This window comes from Xiphophorus maculatus, chromosome 13, assembly GCF_002775205.1.
Source record: "Xiphophorus maculatus strain JP 163 A chromosome 13, X_maculatus-5.0-male, whole genome shotgun sequence".
Lineage (NCBI taxonomy): Eukaryota > Metazoa > Chordata > Actinopteri > Cyprinodontiformes > Poeciliidae > Xiphophorus > Xiphophorus maculatus.
The window spans coordinates 19,369,450-19,388,133 of record NC_036455.1 but is presented as its reverse complement, the minus strand read 5'-3'; the positions used below and the strand labels follow the sequence as shown (position 1 = coordinate 19,388,133).

At 39.7% G+C, this 18,684-nt stretch overlaps 1 protein-coding gene across 4 annotated transcripts in view; it reads left to right on the top strand.

The window, feature by feature from the left end:
• col16a1 (collagen type XVI alpha 1 chain) overlaps positions 1 to 18,684 on the top strand; it is an 84,212-nt gene that overhangs the window by 41,299 nt on the left and 24,229 nt on the right. For 2 of the 4 annotated variants that reach the window (XM_023345467.1, XM_014470886.2), the window contains exons 10-39: positions 1,732 to 1,767; positions 1,863 to 1,892; positions 2,060 to 2,080; positions 2,253 to 2,297; positions 3,308 to 3,346; positions 3,451 to 3,513; positions 4,376 to 4,420; positions 4,525 to 4,620; positions 4,702 to 4,731; positions 6,552 to 6,596; positions 6,718 to 6,753; positions 6,855 to 6,941; positions 8,427 to 8,462; positions 8,906 to 8,941; positions 10,151 to 10,279; positions 10,369 to 10,413; positions 10,763 to 10,798; positions 10,891 to 10,944; positions 13,177 to 13,227; positions 13,307 to 13,372; positions 14,023 to 14,058; positions 14,717 to 14,824; positions 15,092 to 15,214; positions 15,302 to 15,355; positions 15,458 to 15,499; positions 15,824 to 15,859; positions 15,941 to 15,994; positions 16,092 to 16,160; positions 16,253 to 16,306; positions 16,635 to 16,661. In XM_023345467.1, coding sequence (XP_023201235.1) covers positions 1,732 to 1,767; positions 1,863 to 1,892; positions 2,060 to 2,080; positions 2,253 to 2,297; positions 3,308 to 3,346; positions 3,451 to 3,513; positions 4,376 to 4,420; positions 4,525 to 4,620; positions 4,702 to 4,731; positions 6,552 to 6,596; positions 6,718 to 6,753; positions 6,855 to 6,941; positions 8,427 to 8,462; positions 8,906 to 8,941; positions 10,151 to 10,279; positions 10,369 to 10,413; positions 10,763 to 10,798; positions 10,891 to 10,944; positions 13,177 to 13,227; positions 13,307 to 13,372; positions 14,023 to 14,058; positions 14,717 to 14,824; positions 15,092 to 15,214; positions 15,302 to 15,355; positions 15,458 to 15,499; positions 15,824 to 15,859; positions 15,941 to 15,994; positions 16,092 to 16,160; positions 16,253 to 16,306; positions 16,635 to 16,661 — 1,629 coding nt within the window. Of the gene's footprint in view, positions 1 to 1,731; positions 1,768 to 1,862; positions 1,893 to 2,059; positions 2,081 to 2,252; positions 2,298 to 3,307; positions 3,370 to 3,450; positions 3,514 to 4,375; positions 4,421 to 4,524; positions 4,621 to 4,701; positions 4,732 to 6,551; positions 6,597 to 6,717; positions 6,754 to 6,854; positions 6,942 to 8,426; positions 8,463 to 8,905; positions 8,942 to 10,150; positions 10,280 to 10,368; positions 10,414 to 10,762; positions 10,799 to 10,890; positions 10,945 to 13,176; positions 13,228 to 13,306; positions 13,373 to 14,022; positions 14,059 to 14,716; positions 14,825 to 15,091; positions 15,215 to 15,301; positions 15,356 to 15,457; positions 15,500 to 15,823; positions 15,860 to 15,940; positions 15,995 to 16,091; positions 16,161 to 16,252; positions 16,307 to 16,634; positions 16,662 to 18,684 lie in introns of those variants that run through there. The other 2 variants (XM_023345468.1, XM_023345466.1) reach the window with 2 other exon arrangements.

Here is an 18,684-nt window from a genome sequence, read left to right as displayed (position 1 = left end):
AAGTGTCATTGATTTGGACTAATTTAAATATTTATACAAATTTAAGATTCAATTGCATTTAATAGTTACCTTCTTGAGGTCACTCAAAACAAATAGTCTGCATACATTATATGATAGTTTTTTCATTGTTTGTTTTTTAAGACCAGGGCCTCATCACGCACCCAATATTAATATGCTCAAATATTAATCTGTCCTGGGTAGTAGGATACCGATTAGGGTGTGTCCAGATCTACTTTGGTGCTAATAAAAGCCAAGTAGCCTATTCTTTTTAAAAGAAAACTCACTAAAATCTACAAAAAATTATTATTTATGATGGTCTTTTTGATCAAGAATAAAATAAAAGATTGTTTAAAATGGTGGAAGGATATTTTTAATGAACATAAATCTTCTTGAATTTTTTTATTCTAATGTTCTGATTATAAATAATTCTTTTAAACTTGACAGAAACATCAATATTTAAAAGCTGTTACCTTCTAAACCACAAAGAAACAGAGTAAGAGAAAACATTGAGCAAATGAAATTCAATGTAACAATAAAGTTACAGGGAAAAGTTTGCAATATTTAATACTTACTACAGATAAGACATAAAACAGATGGTTCTATGACCGTTAAGGCTGACAACACACTCATCTATCGCTGTATTAGGTTCACCTTACTGGCTAAGACGATCTTTCACCTCTAAACTGCTATAATTCTTCATGAAATAGATTTCATGAAGAATTTAGCTGTTAGTCAGGCACTAACAGCCATCCCACTTTCAAAGTCACTAAAGTCCTCTTGCCTATTCATATGCTCACTTTTAACTTAATCTTCATTCTAGAATCTACATGCTTGACTGTGAAGTTGCCATTAACAGTCAATATGCAAACTCTATACTTTTATATTAGGAGATGTGTTTGTGTGTACATTACTAGCTATCTGAATTAGTTAACAGCACTAAAACCAGCAACATGAGCTTATAAGAGCAGTGTTTCGCTTTTATTGCCTTGTAATATAACATTGGGAATAAATAAAGTACTCTGTAGGCTTTTAGTAGATCTTCTTTGAGCAGCGTTCAATCGCAAATGAGAACATGGAAAGAGTGAGTCGTCACTGCAGCTGGTTCAAGCAGCCATTGATAGATCTGCAGCGTGTGAGAGGAAGAGGGGAATAAAGGGAAAAGCTAGAATTACACGTTGTCTCTGTGCTGTTACAACCGCTCTCTCTCTGACTCTCTCTCGTCTCGGCAAGCTCACATAGTCACAACTTCAGCATATTGCAAACTTCCTGGTGTGTGAAAGCCAGACTCCCAGAAACACGGGCTGCAGTAATTCAGCTTTAATTACCCGCTTCCGCCAAAAAAAAAATCGCTTCAGTTATTTATAATTGTTGTCCTTATTTGGTGTGTGCATGTGACTATGATCATGTTTTTTGCACCATCCTGCAGGAGCAGCTGGTCTGCTCACTCCGGTGCTATGGGAATCAGACATTCCTATTGATCTCCTGTTCCCTGGGGAGATGTGTTAGTGTGTGTGTGTGTGTGCGTGGGGGCGTGCGTGTGTGTGTGTGCGTGTGCCCACTTGCATACAACTCATCCTCTTTTAGCAGCATAATGTAGCAGCAGGGAGATTTTGAAAAGTTGAATTTTGTGCAAGAGTGCCACTGTCAGGTGACAGCAGAAACTACAAGACTTAATATTTTCATAAAGCCCACAGCAGTGTTAATTTATTCTTTCTCTGTGTCTGTCTGTAGTGTGCTGGTTGTTTACTCCTGAGTAAGGAGGAAAATGTAAGGATCGCTGATCTTTACTTCTTTCCGTAAGATCATGTTAGAAATGTCAATCCAAGAGGTATGTTATGATGTTCCCTGTGTGTGTTTCACAGGTTGTAAACCTTGGAGGAAAAGATGGCCGGGTGAGTATGAAGGATGTAGATGTACTGGGAAGCTAAAATGAATGAAACTAATTAATGGGAAGCAATTAAAGGCTACACTTTGACCAAATAGCAACACGACACAGCATTCTGATTTCACGGCGCACTCACAAATAATCATCCGTCTTCTCTATCTCTCTGTGTCTCAGGGCGATGGTTGCTCAGGTCCAGTAAGTAAACTAGTCGTTTCCCCACCCTCATGCTGCTTGCCTTTCCTTTTGTTTTTGTTTTTTCTTTTTGCATAGCATACAGTGTGCTAGGATTGGCCTTTTTCCCCCTCTCCTGCTTCTTGCCAAAAGTGATTTGTGAAAATTTGTGCCAACCAACTGTCTCTAACCTCAGTGCACAGATGGATCCAGGGGCCAGAAGGGCGAGAAAGGCGAGCCGGTGAGTGCCAGAGTTTCAGCCACAGGTTGCAGCAACACGTACCAGCGCTTTCCAACCCAGCTAAGCCCCTTCAGCATTTTTGGGTTGATTCTTATGCAGAGCCTCATTTTTCAGGCATTCAGCCACAGTATTAATTATGCAGCTAGAAACCCTGTTGCTCTTTGTGCATTTTTATTTTACCAGTAGAGTGTTTATTAACCGTGCAAGATTGTAAATGTGTGGACCTGCAGGACGAAAGGGGGATTTAAGGCAACTGACTAACATGTGTATCATTTAAGTTGCAAACATATTTACACCCCCTCAAAAAAAATTTTTCACAGTTTGCACGTTATAACTACAGAATCCATTGTAATTTGCTAGGATTTTATATTATAGACCAACATAAAGAAGGGCATCTAGAGACAATGCAGCTCACAATTATTTAAATACAATTAATTAAATTGAGCTTGTTAAACTTTTTTGCATGGCATACATTTGTCTGACTTGTCAACGTAATAAACATAATAAATTAACTTGAATAAACCTACTTTGATTGCTTCTGACCAATTAATGGAATATATGTAAATTGGATCACCTGTTCTGTTTGTTTTTCCCCCACCTTTCTGCCACACTATACTCTTTATATAGTCTGACTATTCATTTTTTGGGCAACACTGTGAATACAAATCCATGGGATATAGATCCGTTTTTGTAAAAACATTTTTATTTTATTTTTTTTGGACTTGGCAATTGCCCTGCTGCCATAAAAAGTCTGTGGTTGTATTTTGACAAAATGTGAAAAAACCTATGAGGTTTCCCCAATTTTAGAAAAGACCAGCTCCTTTCTCTGAGACTTTGTGTAAATGGGGCAATTGCCTCTTGGTGTTAGCCCACGCAGGCTACTGACTGCTTACTATGTTTGCCATGCTCGAGGGGGCGTGAGTGTGTGTGTGTGTGTGTGGTGTACGTTTTGTCTTCTTTTAGAGCCAAGTCATTGATCTTGGCCTTATCTCCGCTGATTGCCTCCACAGGGAACGGCTTCCAACCGGGGTCAGGCAGCTGGGTACAAGGTGAACAGTTGAAGAAACTTTTGGTGATTAATAATCAAGACGTAACCCCCTAATGATCATCCAGTTAGATTCTAACCTCTCATTCTCTTGGTGGTTTTGTCCAGGGAGAAAAAGGTCAGAAAGGGGAGATTGGTCCGCAAGGCCTGACAGGAACACCGGGGAAGAATGTACGTGTTTTGTGCTTGTTTTCTTCAACACATCTAGAGCAAGTCAGACAGTAAGGTCAAAATACGGTTTTTACAATCGCATAAATAAGAGAGGACATCTCCGAGAGATGCTCACTCATCCTCCTGTGTGGTTACTTTTATCAAGCCTAAGCGGATATTCGGTAAACCCATGTGGTACCGCTCTCTAAACTCGGGCTCTCATTGATATCTGCCCGCTCCTGTTGCGTTAAGTCAACCTGCTAATGCCTGTTAGATTAGGCTAGAGCAACAAAGCTTGCACAATCAATGCCGCCTCATTGACTGGGCCGTTTGTCTCTCACACAGGCAGCCGTCTATTCAGGAAGACTTAAACCTTTTAATCTTCCCCCCTGAACGGTGCAATGAGCCCGCGAACGCATGCAAACTTTTGAGGAACAAATTACAGCCTTAGCAGGGCGCCGAGAGATTCCAGCAGTTTTTTCTGGCATCCGACGAACTCACATTTAGCAGTTTTCTAACCTAAGTGCTTGTTGTAGCCAGATGGATTTGGTAGGGCGGGGGGAATAGATTTTGTTTTTAATTCCTCCCATCCATCTGACATTCTGAAAATGAATGCGCTCGTCGATGTGGCTTGAGTCAGGCAGGCAGAAATATATCACATGCACCACTGAAGACAATTCATCTCACAGGCTTTATGATAACCCTGTCTATTTTTCTTTCTGGTGAACGATGTTAAATAAATTAGGGAAATCTAAAAGACTTGAACATTTCTATAAAGGAGACAAGCTCTGCGTTTTCTTTAACACCAACAGCGCTCGTTTTATTCCCCCTCAGAAGACGCTGATGATGTCACTCTCCTCTCTTGTCTGTCACCATTTCCCAGGGTCAAGAACGATCCATCTGCGTCGTCGGCCCCAAGGGACAGAAGGTTTGTCTGCCTTAACTCTTGGGCTTTCTGTCATCAGCCTGTCTGTCACATTCATGCAGCCCAGTTTGGATTTGATAGAACCTGCGCCGGGTTTGTTTTGCCAGGGCACTCCGGGTTCGGTGGGTCCGGAGGGGTTAGCTGGGGAGCCAGGGAAGCCCGGACTTCCGGGTCTGCCGGGATTTGGAAAACCGGGTCCACCGGTGAGAGCACTTTTCCACAATGAAAGATTTGGTAAAGAAAAAAAAATGCACTTAAATTGAATAATTTGCTTATCTTCACAGGGCCCTCCTGGCGATGGTAGAGGTGGGAAGGTAGGTTGTTTGCTTAAACTGTCTGATGAAATGATTGACATGCTGCAGTTGTAACAGGTTTTAACACTCTTTAAAAGTGAAAAGAGATGTATTCTTATGTTTACTTACCAAACAATTGTACACTTTGAATCATTTTTAACAAAATAATCTATGTGATCGCATTTATCCCAAACAATATTTGTGCTGATCAGTGAACGCATTCACGCCCCTATGTTTGGACATTAAAAATGTTAAAACAAATCAATCTACACCGAGAGATAAGCTTTTACAGTTGAGTCTGATTTGAAAGCTGAATATTTGATTTCCTTTTAACTAACTCAGTTCAGACTCTTGGTACTGTGAATGGGAACAAATTGGTGATGAGCACTAATTAAGCCCTCCCCTTTCAGAGGGTCTAGATTAGATGCAGTTGGATATAAGCAATAGTTTGTGTCAGAGTTTTAATCTTCAAGATCACGTAGCAGACCTGAACATTTTCTCGTTAAATGTGGTTATGAGTGTGTGATGAACCTCAAGGGCAAATGGACACAGTCGTGCTTTAATCCATCAACCAAGGATCTTTTTCTGTATTTGCCTCTTTAAAAAATTCCCCCGTTTTTGCTTCTTTGTTCCACTTAATATTTGAGATTATCGAGCAAGTACGAATCATAAAGATCAACTTAAATACAAAAATCATTTACAAATGTTGAGTTCAGGGATGAGAAATGAAAACAATGTAATTGAAAGTTTAAAAATACAGGAATAGATAAAAATGTTTAATTTGTGTGTTTTTTCAAAGAAAAGCACATCTTTAGCTTCTGCTAACATCAATATAGTTTTATTGACTTTTTGGGCTAAAAAAAACAACATTCTTGTTCTTGGTTTTCTTTTACAATTTGTTCATTCAAAGACAAGAAAATATAAAAGTGTTGGACACATCTTCTAGGAGCCAAGAAGCACTCCTCCTTTTGAACTCTCTCTACACAACCAAGCAGCTCAAATTCTTACTTCAGTCCATCTAAAATCACCAAACTTAATGTCTGGGGTTTCACATAATTGCTGAAACCTATGTCACAACACGAAGTCGGGCCAACTCGGCGCCTTGAGAGCACATCACAAGACACACTTCACTTTCAATAGAAATAGTCAATACCACATCTCAATATTTTTTATTATCAGTCAATCAAATCAGTCAAATTTTATTTGTATAGCACATTTCAGCAGCAAGGCATTTCAAAGTGCTTTCCATCATATCAAACACAGAAACACAATGCAACATAGAATCAACAATCAAAACACAACATTAAGTCAAGTTCCATTAATAAATTTGTAATTGATTACTTTTCAAATACAAGCCTAAACAGGTGGGTTTTTAGTCGAGTTTGCATCCATAGAAGGTTATTATGTGCCACATAATCTTTTTACAGCCTTAACAATAAATTGCTAAAAAAAAAAAGTCTTGTTTCTGGTATGTAAAGCGTAGCATAAGAAAAACCAAATCAATGTAGTTGTTAAAACCAATCAAATGTTATGACATTTGTCTGTGTGACACATTGTTTATTAAATTAATCCTACTGGTTTTCTTTTCCTCAAACCTCTACCTTCGCTGTAACATTCAAAAGCAAGAGCAGTTTTCCAGGCGAATCTATTGTTTAGAATAAATTATAGTTATTAACCACACATTTTGAGAATGGTGGCTAATTGAACAAGAGTAGAAACAACCAGGGCCAACGTTTCCTGATCTTTTGGGGATTCTGCTGCCGGTTCCAAGCTAACCTTACTGACGAGATCAATTCGTGTTTCATGCTATCATATTCAGTTTCAAGTTTCCATTTTTACAGGGAGACCCAGGACCGAAAGGAGAAGGCGGATTGCCAGGAGACCCGGTGAGAGACTCTTTTAAGCATTGATTGATATTCAGCAGTGCATGCACCAGCTTCCAACAGACTGTACTGTAATGACAAACTGATACATCAGTGTTTGACAGGGATTCTGTTGTTTTCCTAGGGACCAAGAGGCCCAGGAGGTCCAAAAGGAGAGAAGGTTTAATAATGCCACATTAGCACAATCCTTAATCTTTTGATCTGCGTGTCCCTGCACTCCGATCAACACGCCGCGTGTTTAATCTGTGTGCAAATCTTCAGGGTGACCCGTGCGAAGTGTGCCCGGTGTTGCAGCCCGGCCCTAAAGGAGAGCCCGGATCGCCGGGGATCGGAGAGAGAGGACTCCCTGTAAGTACACCGGTTTGACGTGCCGCGTAATGTATTCTGCACCTGCCGGAATGTTCCGTTTTACATTTTTATGATCTCGCTGCATGTTTTATTACAGTTGTAGATAGGGGTGTGAGTCGCAGCTGACAATTGAACCCTGAGCGCTCGTGTGATAGCGTATATATTTAATCTTTCTTATCGTTCCGAGGAAAAGCGCAGCATTTACTTCCACCTCGGGGTTGTGTGTGCCCCTGTAATTCTTGCGGCGCTGCGGCAGCTTAACGGGAGAAGACGTGATACGCTGTCAAAGTTTAGTCACCAAGGCGAGGGGTTCATTCTTTCTGTCCCTCTAGTGAGTCCAAATTCTCTCTCTCTCTCTTTTTTTTTTTTTTACCTTTTATAACTCCCACTTACTCCAGCAGGTGAAATGGGGAATGATTTGTGGAGGAGGGGTGATGGAATATAAATCTTTAGCCTTATGAGATTTTCTGTGCAACGATTTCCAATAGTGCCAGCATCAATCTGTCATACCTGGTTAGGGCACAGAGAGAGAGAACAGGGTAGAGCAGGCGAAAAAGGAGAGGTACAGTGCTCTGGAAAAAGTCTTCGCCCCTTAAAGATTTCTTTCTTGCTTGCATTTATGTCACACTTGAAAGTTTCAGATCATTAACTAGATGTTACCATTGGAAATTATATACCGACGGAATGCAAAAAAAGAAAAAGGGCTGCTTTGAAATGAATTCATTTAAGTTCAAATTTCCTTGGTAATTTTTAAAATAGCTATGATCAGCCACATTTTCGGTCCAGTTTTACCTGCCAGTTCCACAACAGGTTACTGTCAGACCTTCACTTAGCTTAAGTAGAACCTGAACACGTCAGCTAGGCTAAAAGAGTTGTATATATATATATATACAATATAAAGAGCACATTATGTCCAAAGAAATGTGCTGCATGGCCATTTCTAAAGCTTTGAGACTCTTATGAACCCCAGTTACAGCCACTATTCAAACATGGAGGGAAAAAAAAAACATTGAATGAACCTTCGCAATAAACGGCAGGTATAAAATTACTCTTCGTCAACTTCTTATCCAGGAGGTCACAAAAAGAATCGGGATTGATATCTGAAGAGCTGCAGGCCTCACTTACCAGATAGGTCAGTGTTTGTGATTCTGTAATGAGAGAATATTGGCAAGAAAAGACCCTTGTGAGACAGTTCTAGTTCAGTAACTCATGCTGGCCAAGTAAAATAAATAAATATCTGTCACATGTGCCAAAATGAACAAAATTCTTGATAATCCTCAAGACTTTTGAGGAAGTATTTGTGGCCATCAGTTACTTGCCTTAAACTCGAGCTCACTTTTTTAATTATCAGAAAAATGTAACATGATAAGAAAAAGAACTTTTTTACAGACCTTAGAGTATGGCTTCTCTTCAAACAAACATCTTGACATCTGTTCATTTCTTTTTACTCCCCCCCACCCTTTTTTTTTTTTTTTTCTTTGACAGGGTGTCGAAGGAGCAAATGGCAAAGCGGGACAGAAGGTATGGAGTTTCTTACCTGTTTGTTTGAATGTGTACTTAATTCATATTCTGCTCAAGTGTGACCTATACACGCTCATCTGCATTCCTCAGATATGCTAACATCAGCACTGTGTGAACACTCCTTCCCAGAGCAGATGAAAGCAAAACTAGCTGAACCAAATTGCACAAAATGCAAAAAAAAAAAAGTCCACTCAAACTCCCACATTCAGAACATCACGTCATGTAGGTCTGCAACTACGAAAGTCACTCAACTTTAGTCTATGACCCCCGAGTCCACGCTGCAGCCACAGACGCACTTCACCAATATGCGTCGACATCTGCCTAATTGCGGAGACCAGAATGCTTCCAGTGCCATGTTCAGACGCGAGATCATCGCGCAAACTGCCTTGGCAGGATGCGCTGGGATTTAATTTGAATTCTGTGCTTTTTGTGTGTTTTGGCAGGGAGAACACGGATCAGATGGCGCCAAAGGAGAGAAGGTTGGTGTGTTGTCTGTCTTACGCCTGAAATTAAATATCTTCTCCTTCAGAAGCTTTTGCCATTAAGTTGTCAGCCAGATGTAGCTTCCAAATTACTTAACCGAACTTTGCAATTGTTCCTAAAGGACTTTTCCAAGCTAACCAAACAAAGTTTCAGTTTTTAAAATTAATTTTACTGTGATTTGCATCTTTGACGTATTTTGTCACATTAGCGGCAATGATCACCATAACCAATGCGACAAAGTGCTCTGCTTATGTTAGAACACATTTGACTTTATTGAGATACAAGCAACATGCTACACACTTTGTGTGGAAGAAAAAAGGTACATTACTTTAAAGACACCATCCCAACTGTGGCATATATTGTGAGCATCATGGAGATAGAAGCCTTTCTTAGCCATGGACTTGAAAGATTTTCACAGTTGATGAAAAGAAGTATGGCGTTGACTACAGAGCAGCGATGTCAAAGGACTTTCTAAGGAGGTTCAATTTTCAGCAGGATAAGACCCATAGCCAAAGCTACAGTGAAATGAGTTTTTACTGTAACATATTTATGTATTAAAACACCCCCATTTAAACTCTGGAGAAACTTAAAAATGATTGTTCAGGGAAGCAATCCATACAATCAAACTGATATTTGTTAGCGGTGATTGTGGCTCAGTAGGTAGTTAGCTGTCTTGCAATCAGAAAGTTGTAAGTCTGATTCCATCTTCCTCCTGACACATGTTGACGTGCAAGATACCTAATCCTAAGTTGCTTGCTGATTGGTGTACAAATGTTGGCGAATGTGGCTCTCGTGTGAAGCACATTGAGTGCTCATATGATTGGAAAAGCTATCAACAAGTTCAGTCCATCTACCAGTTTAACTGTTCACAAAGGAGGCAAAGATTTCTTCGCTGACACCTACTCCAAAAAACTTAAGTCAAGACTTAATAAGTTCAGAGCAGGAAAATGTAAATGCCAGGAACATTTTAGATTCTTTTTTTTTCATTGACAAAATTGTAAATCGTTTTTTATTGTTGTTGTTTTTCTTCCACTTTAAGCCAAAAGCTACCATTAATTGGTAGCTTTTGACAGTCTTACATTACGCTAGCGTTTGTGGCTGTAACAGGACAAAATGTAAAAAAGTTTGACTGCAAGAACGTATCTGCAGGTCACAGAATAAGATGTTAACGTCTGAAGATATCACATGTGTTCTGTGGATTTTAGGGAGAACCGTGTTCCGTGTGCCCCACCCTCGGAGAACTCCCACCTAAGCTCATCCCTCGTGGCCAAACTCAAACTCTGCAGCTGAAGGGAGAGAAGGGGGAACCCGGGATTGGACAGAAAGGAGAGCAAGTAAGAAAATAGTTTTCAGTGTTTAAAAAAAATACTGAAAGTGCATAAGCCTCATTAAAATAACGTATTGTCCTCTTTTTATTTCCCAGGGGGAGCCAGGAAACGTTGGTTTACCTGGCCTTAAAGGAGAGAAGGTAGTTAAAAGAAAAAGACATAGTGCTGCAAAGTAACAAATATGGATTGTATAAATGAAGCCCATTCAATCGGTTTTTGGAGCACAACTCTTAATGACTGCATTGGGAAGATAATCACAGCGGTGCACTAATTTTAAGGCCCCAAACTGTCTCCCATAGGGATTTGTTTCTCAGCAGGAAGCTTATTAGCAAAAAAGCCAAGGTACTCAAAAACCAATATCATCTGACATGGCTGCCCATAGGGTGCAACTTAACTCTGAGGGGTGAATTACCAATTTAAAAAGCAATCCATTTTTATCAAAATGGGGAATTTCAGTGATCTTTTTTTTTTCCCCCTGCCTGTCTGCAGGGTAATGCCGGCAACGCGGGAGCTGCTGGAAAGCCGGTGAGTCCAGCCTCAGTTCTTTGAATTTTTTTTTTTTTTTTCTGTTTCTCAACCTGGTGATGTAACGAAATGAAATGTGGCCATGCAAACAGGGGAAACCTGGACCGAGGGGGGCTGCGGGGAAGGACGGACAGAGAGGTGCACAGGTAGGAGAAGTGGTTAACAGCCTTTGCAACTTTGTTATGAATCAAATACATTTTTTCCAAATTGCTTTTTTTTTCTCCTCATTTTGTTTGCACTTTTTCATGTTGTATTCGAGAAGATAGATTCTTAAACTGACTCTTCAAATTAATTCAAGCGTTAGAGCTGTAAATATTAAAATGAAAGCTGTATTTTGGTGTCTCCACACAGGCCAGATGAAATATTGTTGAACAGAATTTCCTTTTACAGATAATAAGAAAGTTTGCTTAAGAGTGACTTGACAGTGATCCAGAAACATGGCTGTTGTGAAAACATGTGTGTTGGAGACCCTCCAGCTGTTTTTGTTTGCTTCTTCCTTTGTATCCTCAGAGTAACAAAGGTCCAGACCTCTCCTATTTCTGTTTTGCTAATTCTTCCCTGTTGAATTAACACTTTGGCTAAAAAAACAAAACAAAAGAAAAACAGCTAAATATGCAATTTAGTATGAAACTATGCAGTAAGCAAAGATGCAATCATTGACAATAGCTCAGTACAGATAATTCTAAGTCCTGACAAGAGCTGTTGAAAGTTCTTTCTCCCATTTTCAAACTAGGTTTATTTTTAATCACACTTTGATTGACTTCCCAGCTAGCTTGTGTGACATTTGATACTTAAAGGAACATTTTTGCACTTCTACCACTGCAGTTAACTACAGTGCTGCTTTTGGATGTCCTAGAAAACAAGATGTGACAGAATTGTGTTGACAACTGATGGGGGGGAAAAAAAAAAAGGGTGCTGCTGCTTTCCACACTTGATGGAATCATAAATGGTACTAGCCACGAGAAAATGTTGAAGGGTAATGTCTGGCCACTGTCCTTTGAATGGACAGACTTAAAGGACTTGAAAACTGATCCATCAAGTTTGGAGAAAACTTGATGGAGAAAACTAGTGTCAAAATGTGGACTAAAATCCAAGATAAGCTGTCGTGTCATGAGATTAAGGAGTTCATTCACACTCAAAATCCTTCCAATTCGGCTGGAGTACGAACAATTTGGAAAAAGAAAAAGAAATGAGTGCCAGAAATCCTCTGGAGTGAGTTAGAAAAAATTAGTTGACAGTTTATTGTATATGTTTGATGGCAGTTGCTGTTTCTAAGTGTGGTGCTGTCATTTAATAGGGTGGAGGAGCAATAATAAAGTCATGACCATAAGTTTGTTTAAATAGCGTTTTCTCTTTTTATTAGAGTGAATCAATTTATGCTTTTTTATTTGACAGCTACTTTTTGAATTTATTCTAGTTGTCTTTGATACATATTTTTGTTGATCCAAAAAATTTAAGTGTGAAAAAACATGAATAGGCTACATTTGTTAAATGGGAAACACTTGTTGAAAAAAAAAAACCTATAAGAACCCATTTTGATACATAGACTTAAACAAAAATGCATAACCTTCAAATTTTTAATTTGTGATCTTTATAAACCTGTTCAATTCAGGTGTACTTTTTAAGTAAAAGCATGTGCTGCTCTTTTTATAGAACAATGCTGGGAGCTGATATTAGCAGGTTAATTAGTCTGGCTAAAGACAGCCTGCAGCCAGCTGCTTAATGGAAACACTGCTTGCAGTTTGCCAATGGTAGCTTTAAAGGAGCATGATTTAACAAGAGTGATGGGTGTCACCTCATTAGCTACTGCACCACGTCTGCTCATATCATGTTCTACAAGCTAAAGTCACTTAGTAACTTTTGGTGTCATTAAAATGATTGTAACTCCTAGGAGTGGTATGATGGAAAATTTTAGTAGTTTTCACTCTATAGTTCCTTTAAAATATGGATGAAATTTGGTATCACACCATTCCTTGTTCGATGCTTTTTGTGGTTCCATCAACTGACCTTGAAGGCTACTTCATGGAAGCATCCAAGCGCTTTACTATAGAGCTACGATGACTCTTTGAAGGCAACTGTAAAATTGTCCGGATTGATTTCAAAGTCAAATCAGTTGGGCAGTTGAAAACATGAAAAATAGATTTCCTCCTCAGAGTATTTATTTATTTTTTCATGTAAGCATTGGCAAATACAAACTGTGACTGACCTTTGTAACCTTTAATAATTCTGTTTGGTCTTTATGCACGAGCCTGTACAATTTTATTCATTTACATGAGCATATTTTGTGATAACTTTATATAACACTTATTGAAAGAAATACAAAATGGTGGAAATATGGGGGGAAAAAAGGTGATGATTCCTTCCTGATCTTTCAACAGGGTGAAGACGGGAAGCCCGGTGTGGGAACCGCTGGCCCAAAGGGTGAGAAGGTGAGTGTGTGTGACTGTGTCAAGAAGTCATTACGGCTGTTGCTATGCAGACCGACTTTAAGTATTTGTCCATTCACAGGGCGACTTTGGACCTGGCCCTCCAGGTCCCCCTGGACCTCCAGGACTTGGAGCTGAAGGCAAACAGGTATATCTGTTTTGAAAATATCAATAGGAAAAGCAACTTTTTAAAAATGTTTCTGAAGAATCTTATGGTACTAATGACATGGATTAACACCATTGCTACAGTATATTAATCCGAGTCACAGTCATTTATCTTTGCCAGTGGTTTTTAGTGCACGTTGCTGTTTATATCCTCATTAAACAAAGAGAAATATACATCCTGCTTAAAGAGAACACGGATAAGTTCCCTCAGTCATAAGCCAGTTTAAGTGCAAATAGTCAGTTCAGTGTGTACGAGCTAAACTGGCATCACAAAATAACATTTTTAGCTAATTCCACGAGACGAGCGTCTTTGTTCTGCTACGGAGTAAAACCGATTAGGCGCCATCTGGAAGAGTGAAAAGTTTACGATGCTGGAAAGATTTCAACCCCGGGGGCAAAATCTACCCTGATGCTCATTGTACAAACATAATATGCAGGGAATCTCGCCGAACCACAGAACAGCAGCTAAATAGTAAAAGACAAAAATCTGTTTTGGCTTTTGCCACCTATTCGGTTTACCTGCCGTGTGCTTCTGCCCTTCGCTTTTATGTCAACAGTTTTTACTCTGTGTGACCAGACAGACGTTTGCGCCGTGCTTGCAGTTCAGTGATTGCTCGTTGTTACTTTTAACAGGGACCATCAGGCCAGTCTGGTGCTAAGGGAGAAAAGGTACGTTTTCTATTATTTTGTGTACGTGTATTTACACACTTTGTGCTCCGGCTGCTAAACCCTAACCCCTGAGAAACCTATTCCAAACATTTTGGAGCCCTGCTTTTGGCTGCTAAGTTAAAACCAACTAACCAAGCCTTCTGGGTATTGTGTCAGACTTTTTGAATAACTCATTGCCCAAACACTTTCTAAATCATGCATTTAAACGCCTTTCTAGTGAGAGAGGCCTTGATGATGAATCTTGAATAAGTAACACCAGCACAAGGATCAGTTCAAGTGATACTATTTTAATATTTCAGGCAGCTGGGGTACAAATAGTCCAGCTTCTGCTTCGCATTATACCTCGAAACTTATTTGGAATACTTTTATCATCCTGATAAAAAATCTAAGAAGAAAAAAAAAAAATCTGTCAAAAACAAAGACAGTATGTCTTAAATTACCTTATACACTGGAATCACTCAACCCCAACTTCAAAGTGGAACTAGACAGTTGTTGAGATAATGAGGTCGTAACCACTTCCATTATTTGAGAGATAAATTAATAAAGCAGGAGTTGGTAACTAAGCTCCATTCTGTCGGCTCTGTTATTTTGAACAGAAAATGCACGGCTCCCGTCAAAACTAGAAGGGTTTCTGATTGTGTGTTTTGGGTTCGACCAGGGCGAGCGTGGAGAACAAGGAGACAAAGGATTGATCGGTGTCCCCGGAGTCCCGGGTTTGCCTGGAGACCCCGGTCAGGATGGATTAACAGGCTTGAAGGGAGAGAAGGTGAAATTAGAAGCTAGCAGAACATTTCAGTTCAACGTACCACAGTCTGATCCGCCTCTTCTGATGATTTATTCAGAAATATTAACATGAGTTGAAAATGTAGACACTTTTTCTTTTTTCTTTTTTTATAATCGCTATTAGTCCAATCTGTTGGGATGTTAATATATTTTGTCCAAAAACCGGCCATATTGGTTCTAGCACCCAAACATATGCCACTTTGACTCATCCTGAAGGTTTGTGTATCATGCTTTGGGTTTGTTTTGCCAGGGTGATTCATGTACTAGCTGTTTGTCTGCTGGCACGGCGGTGGGTGACGGCGTAGCTGTGCCAGGGCCCAAAGGAGAAAAAGGAGATCCTGGGCCCCCAGGAGCGGGGAAACCTGGCAAAACTGTGAGCTGGAGTTCAGTTTAATTTTAGCTTTGCACTTTGAGAATTGCTCAACTCCCCAAAGTCTCAGTTTGTATTTGTTCTCTTTAGGGAAATCGTGGCTTGCCAGGTGTGCAGGGTCCCTCTGGTCCCAAAGGAAGCAAGGTGTGAATTGTACACATGTAGATATATATGGAAGATTTCATTTGACCTTTTATTTACTACGCTGCTGTCATTCTGATTTGTGGTGCACCTTGCCCTCAATAGGGCGATGCTGGGGCTGCAGGAGTGGGCCTTCCGGGACCACAAGTAAGATTTTTTATTATTTTTTTTCACATTTAACACATAGCAGAGGATTGTGAAAAGGAAGGAAAATTATATCTGATTTTTACAAGTAAAATAGGTCTACGGTTGTGTTTTGGCAAAACAGGAAAAAGATTCTAAAATTTCTTTGCTTAAAATCCATCAATGTTCTCTGATGATTTATTTATTCAACTTCTAAGAAGTTGAATAAACTCTTCAACAATTAATCACTTGATTAATTGTAGAGAAAAGAAAACTCAGTGTTATTTACATTAAACCCCCCCCCCCGCTTCTTTTCTTGTTGCTTCATTTTTTAAATATTTTTCCCAGGGCATTGAGGGACCAAGAGGTCTCCCAGGACTAGTAGTGAGTTTCTCTTCCACCTTCACATTCTGTATTTACCATGCTGCACATTTATAACCTGGTCTAACCTGTTCATTTCTTGAGGGACCCCCTGGTGTTACAGGACTGCCAGGTTCTGTTGGCCCTGCAGGGGAAAAGGTAGATTTTTGTATTAAAACTATGGCATTTTAATCTGGAAAAAAAATGCAAATTTTTTTTTTTTCAAACTTTGCTTTGCGTCTTTTTTTGTTCACAGGGATCAAGGGGTGATGCGGGACTCCCAGGGCCACAGGGACCACCAGGATTTGGAGTAGCGGGACCGCCGGTAGATTTCAATATGTCGTATTGGTGTAACAAGTCTTATTATAATCCTTTTATTTTGACTCTCACACAACGTGGCTGACTTTCGACTCGCAGGGTAAAGACGGAGCCTCTGGGCCCAGAGGGCTTCCAGGAGCTGACGGCGCACCCGTAAGTTTCCGTCTATTTTTACGTCTTCGTTCCATTTGCATGTTTATCTGTGTGCATATTTGCAGTTTAGGGAAAAAGCTGAAGTTTGAAACTACACTTAATGTTTGGGTTCGGTTAGAAGTTTTAGTTTCCCTTGAGCTTTTTTTTTTTCGGGAATTGTTCTTGATTTAGGTATTACCCAGGATTTCTGCCTCGATCCGTAGGAGAGGCGATGTCTGCTCCCATTTCATTCTTACCCCCCTCAGCTGCACTCCATGTGAAACAACAAAGAGTAACTTTATGTGTTTCTCCTTGTGTGTGTCTGCTTGTGTGTGTCCTTTTCTTGCAGGGATTTCATGGAGCTAAGGGGGACAAGGTAAGTCTACCATTTTGTTTGGATGACAGGAACTGGAAGGGGTTTGAAGATCAGGGGGCGGAACAGATGGTAACCACGAGAGAAGGCTTAACACCCTCCACTGACCGTGCCCGGCGTCACAGACACACTCACTCTCACGTACCCGTGCACATGCAGTCCCGCGGCTACAGATAAAGCATCAGTGGAGGTGACATGCGTGCCATTCTTGGCAGAGGAGGCGTTTTGCGGGCCTGAAGAGAGACGCTGTGTATGAGTAATAATTACCGTTTGAGTCAGAGCTGCAGGTCCAGACTGTCACTGAGGAAGGGAGAGATGAAGAATTAACGAAGGCGGAGCTTTCGGGGCGTGGGACGTGGGACTCAAATGTTAATGACGGATAATTTAAATGTGAGAATAGATACTTTATTGCCCCCCCAAAAGGGAAATTTTGCTCAGTGAGTGAATGCATGACTCTAGCCATTTACATCAACTATTAAGCAAGCAAAAACAACAACAAAAACATAGCAAGTACAACACAATTTCAACAAAAACACACTTAAACACTGGCTAGATAAACACAGAATCAACAATAACATCCTCTAAAGTTTCTGGCTTTTGTGCTTTTAACTTAATTATTCACCAGGGTTATCTGATTAAATTTCTGAAAATGCAACTTGTAATTGTTCAAACATGTCCTCATGAACGAAACATAAAGGATTTACCAGTTGAGACCTGCTGACCATGAACAACAGTTATTTTGAAAATGTAATGCCTCAGCATGCATTTAAGAAATTGCTTCTGATCCACAAGAGTGCTTTTTACCTTGATAAGAGATATCTATGTATTCAAAATTTTCCAAACTAACAACCAGCAGTATATTTGCGGTGGGCACTATTGTCCTCAGTGCACTTCTGTATTTGCGTTATACCACAAAACCTGCATTCAATGCAACTAGTTAAAACACTCTCTACAAAACCACTGAAAAACTTCAATATTTTACCATTAGCATGAATTAAATGCAGCTTTCAAGAAAGAAATACCTTTTCTCTGAATCACTTTTATGTATTTATCTCACGTCAGTCTGCAAGATACTTGTGCTCATTAACTCTCCGTACGTTAAAATCACTTGATCTCATCCAGAATTATGCACACACTCTGCCTGCATTATTGAAAGTTGGAAGTGGCTCCAACAGAAAGCAGCTTGACCTATTTTCTAACGATTTCAGCCAGTAAATATCAGACCTCTTGGAGGAACTCATAGGCTGCTTAGAGCTTTGAGCGTTCAGTCCAACAGGATCGGGTGGTCATTAGTATTCGATAAAAGAAAAGGTGACATTTCAAAATTAACTGACCTACACTGTAGCCCCCTGTACATTTGACACCCTTTATCCCAATACTCGCATACTATGCAAAATGGGTCACAACACAACCAAAACCCAAAGGGATCAGATATGTCAGGAGTTCATTCGTTGTCGAATTTGATTCATTTCATTATATTTTTACGCAAGTGAGAAAACATTTACGTGCAGATCCATTCAATAAGTTAGAATATTATTGAAAAGTCCATTCATTTCAGGAACTCCATCAACAAGTGAAACACATTACATTAATTGTTTAGACAAAGGAGGATGTTTTAACACCTTTTTTTTCCTGTTAATTATGATGAGGTTCTGCTAACAGCTAATGAAAATTGACATTTCAAATAAATGAAAAGTATGTTTAATACCTGTTTAAATGTTGTTTCGAAAAAGGTACTTTGAATCTAAAAAATTAGACCAATCGGAATGTATGTCCAGCAAGATAAACAATATGACAATGATAGGGGTGAGTAAATTACAGTACATGACAAGCCACATATATTTGATATTTTCTGTGTCTGGTGCTGTAGTAAACCCTGGAAATCTTGAAGAACTGCTCATCACAACCATATTAAAAGATAGTAAGACAATTGGCTACAAATCACACAAAAATTAGTGGTGTTCTTGGACTAATTTGCAGACAAAATGATGATTCTGTTGTGCAAGCTTAGCGAAGAGAAAACAGC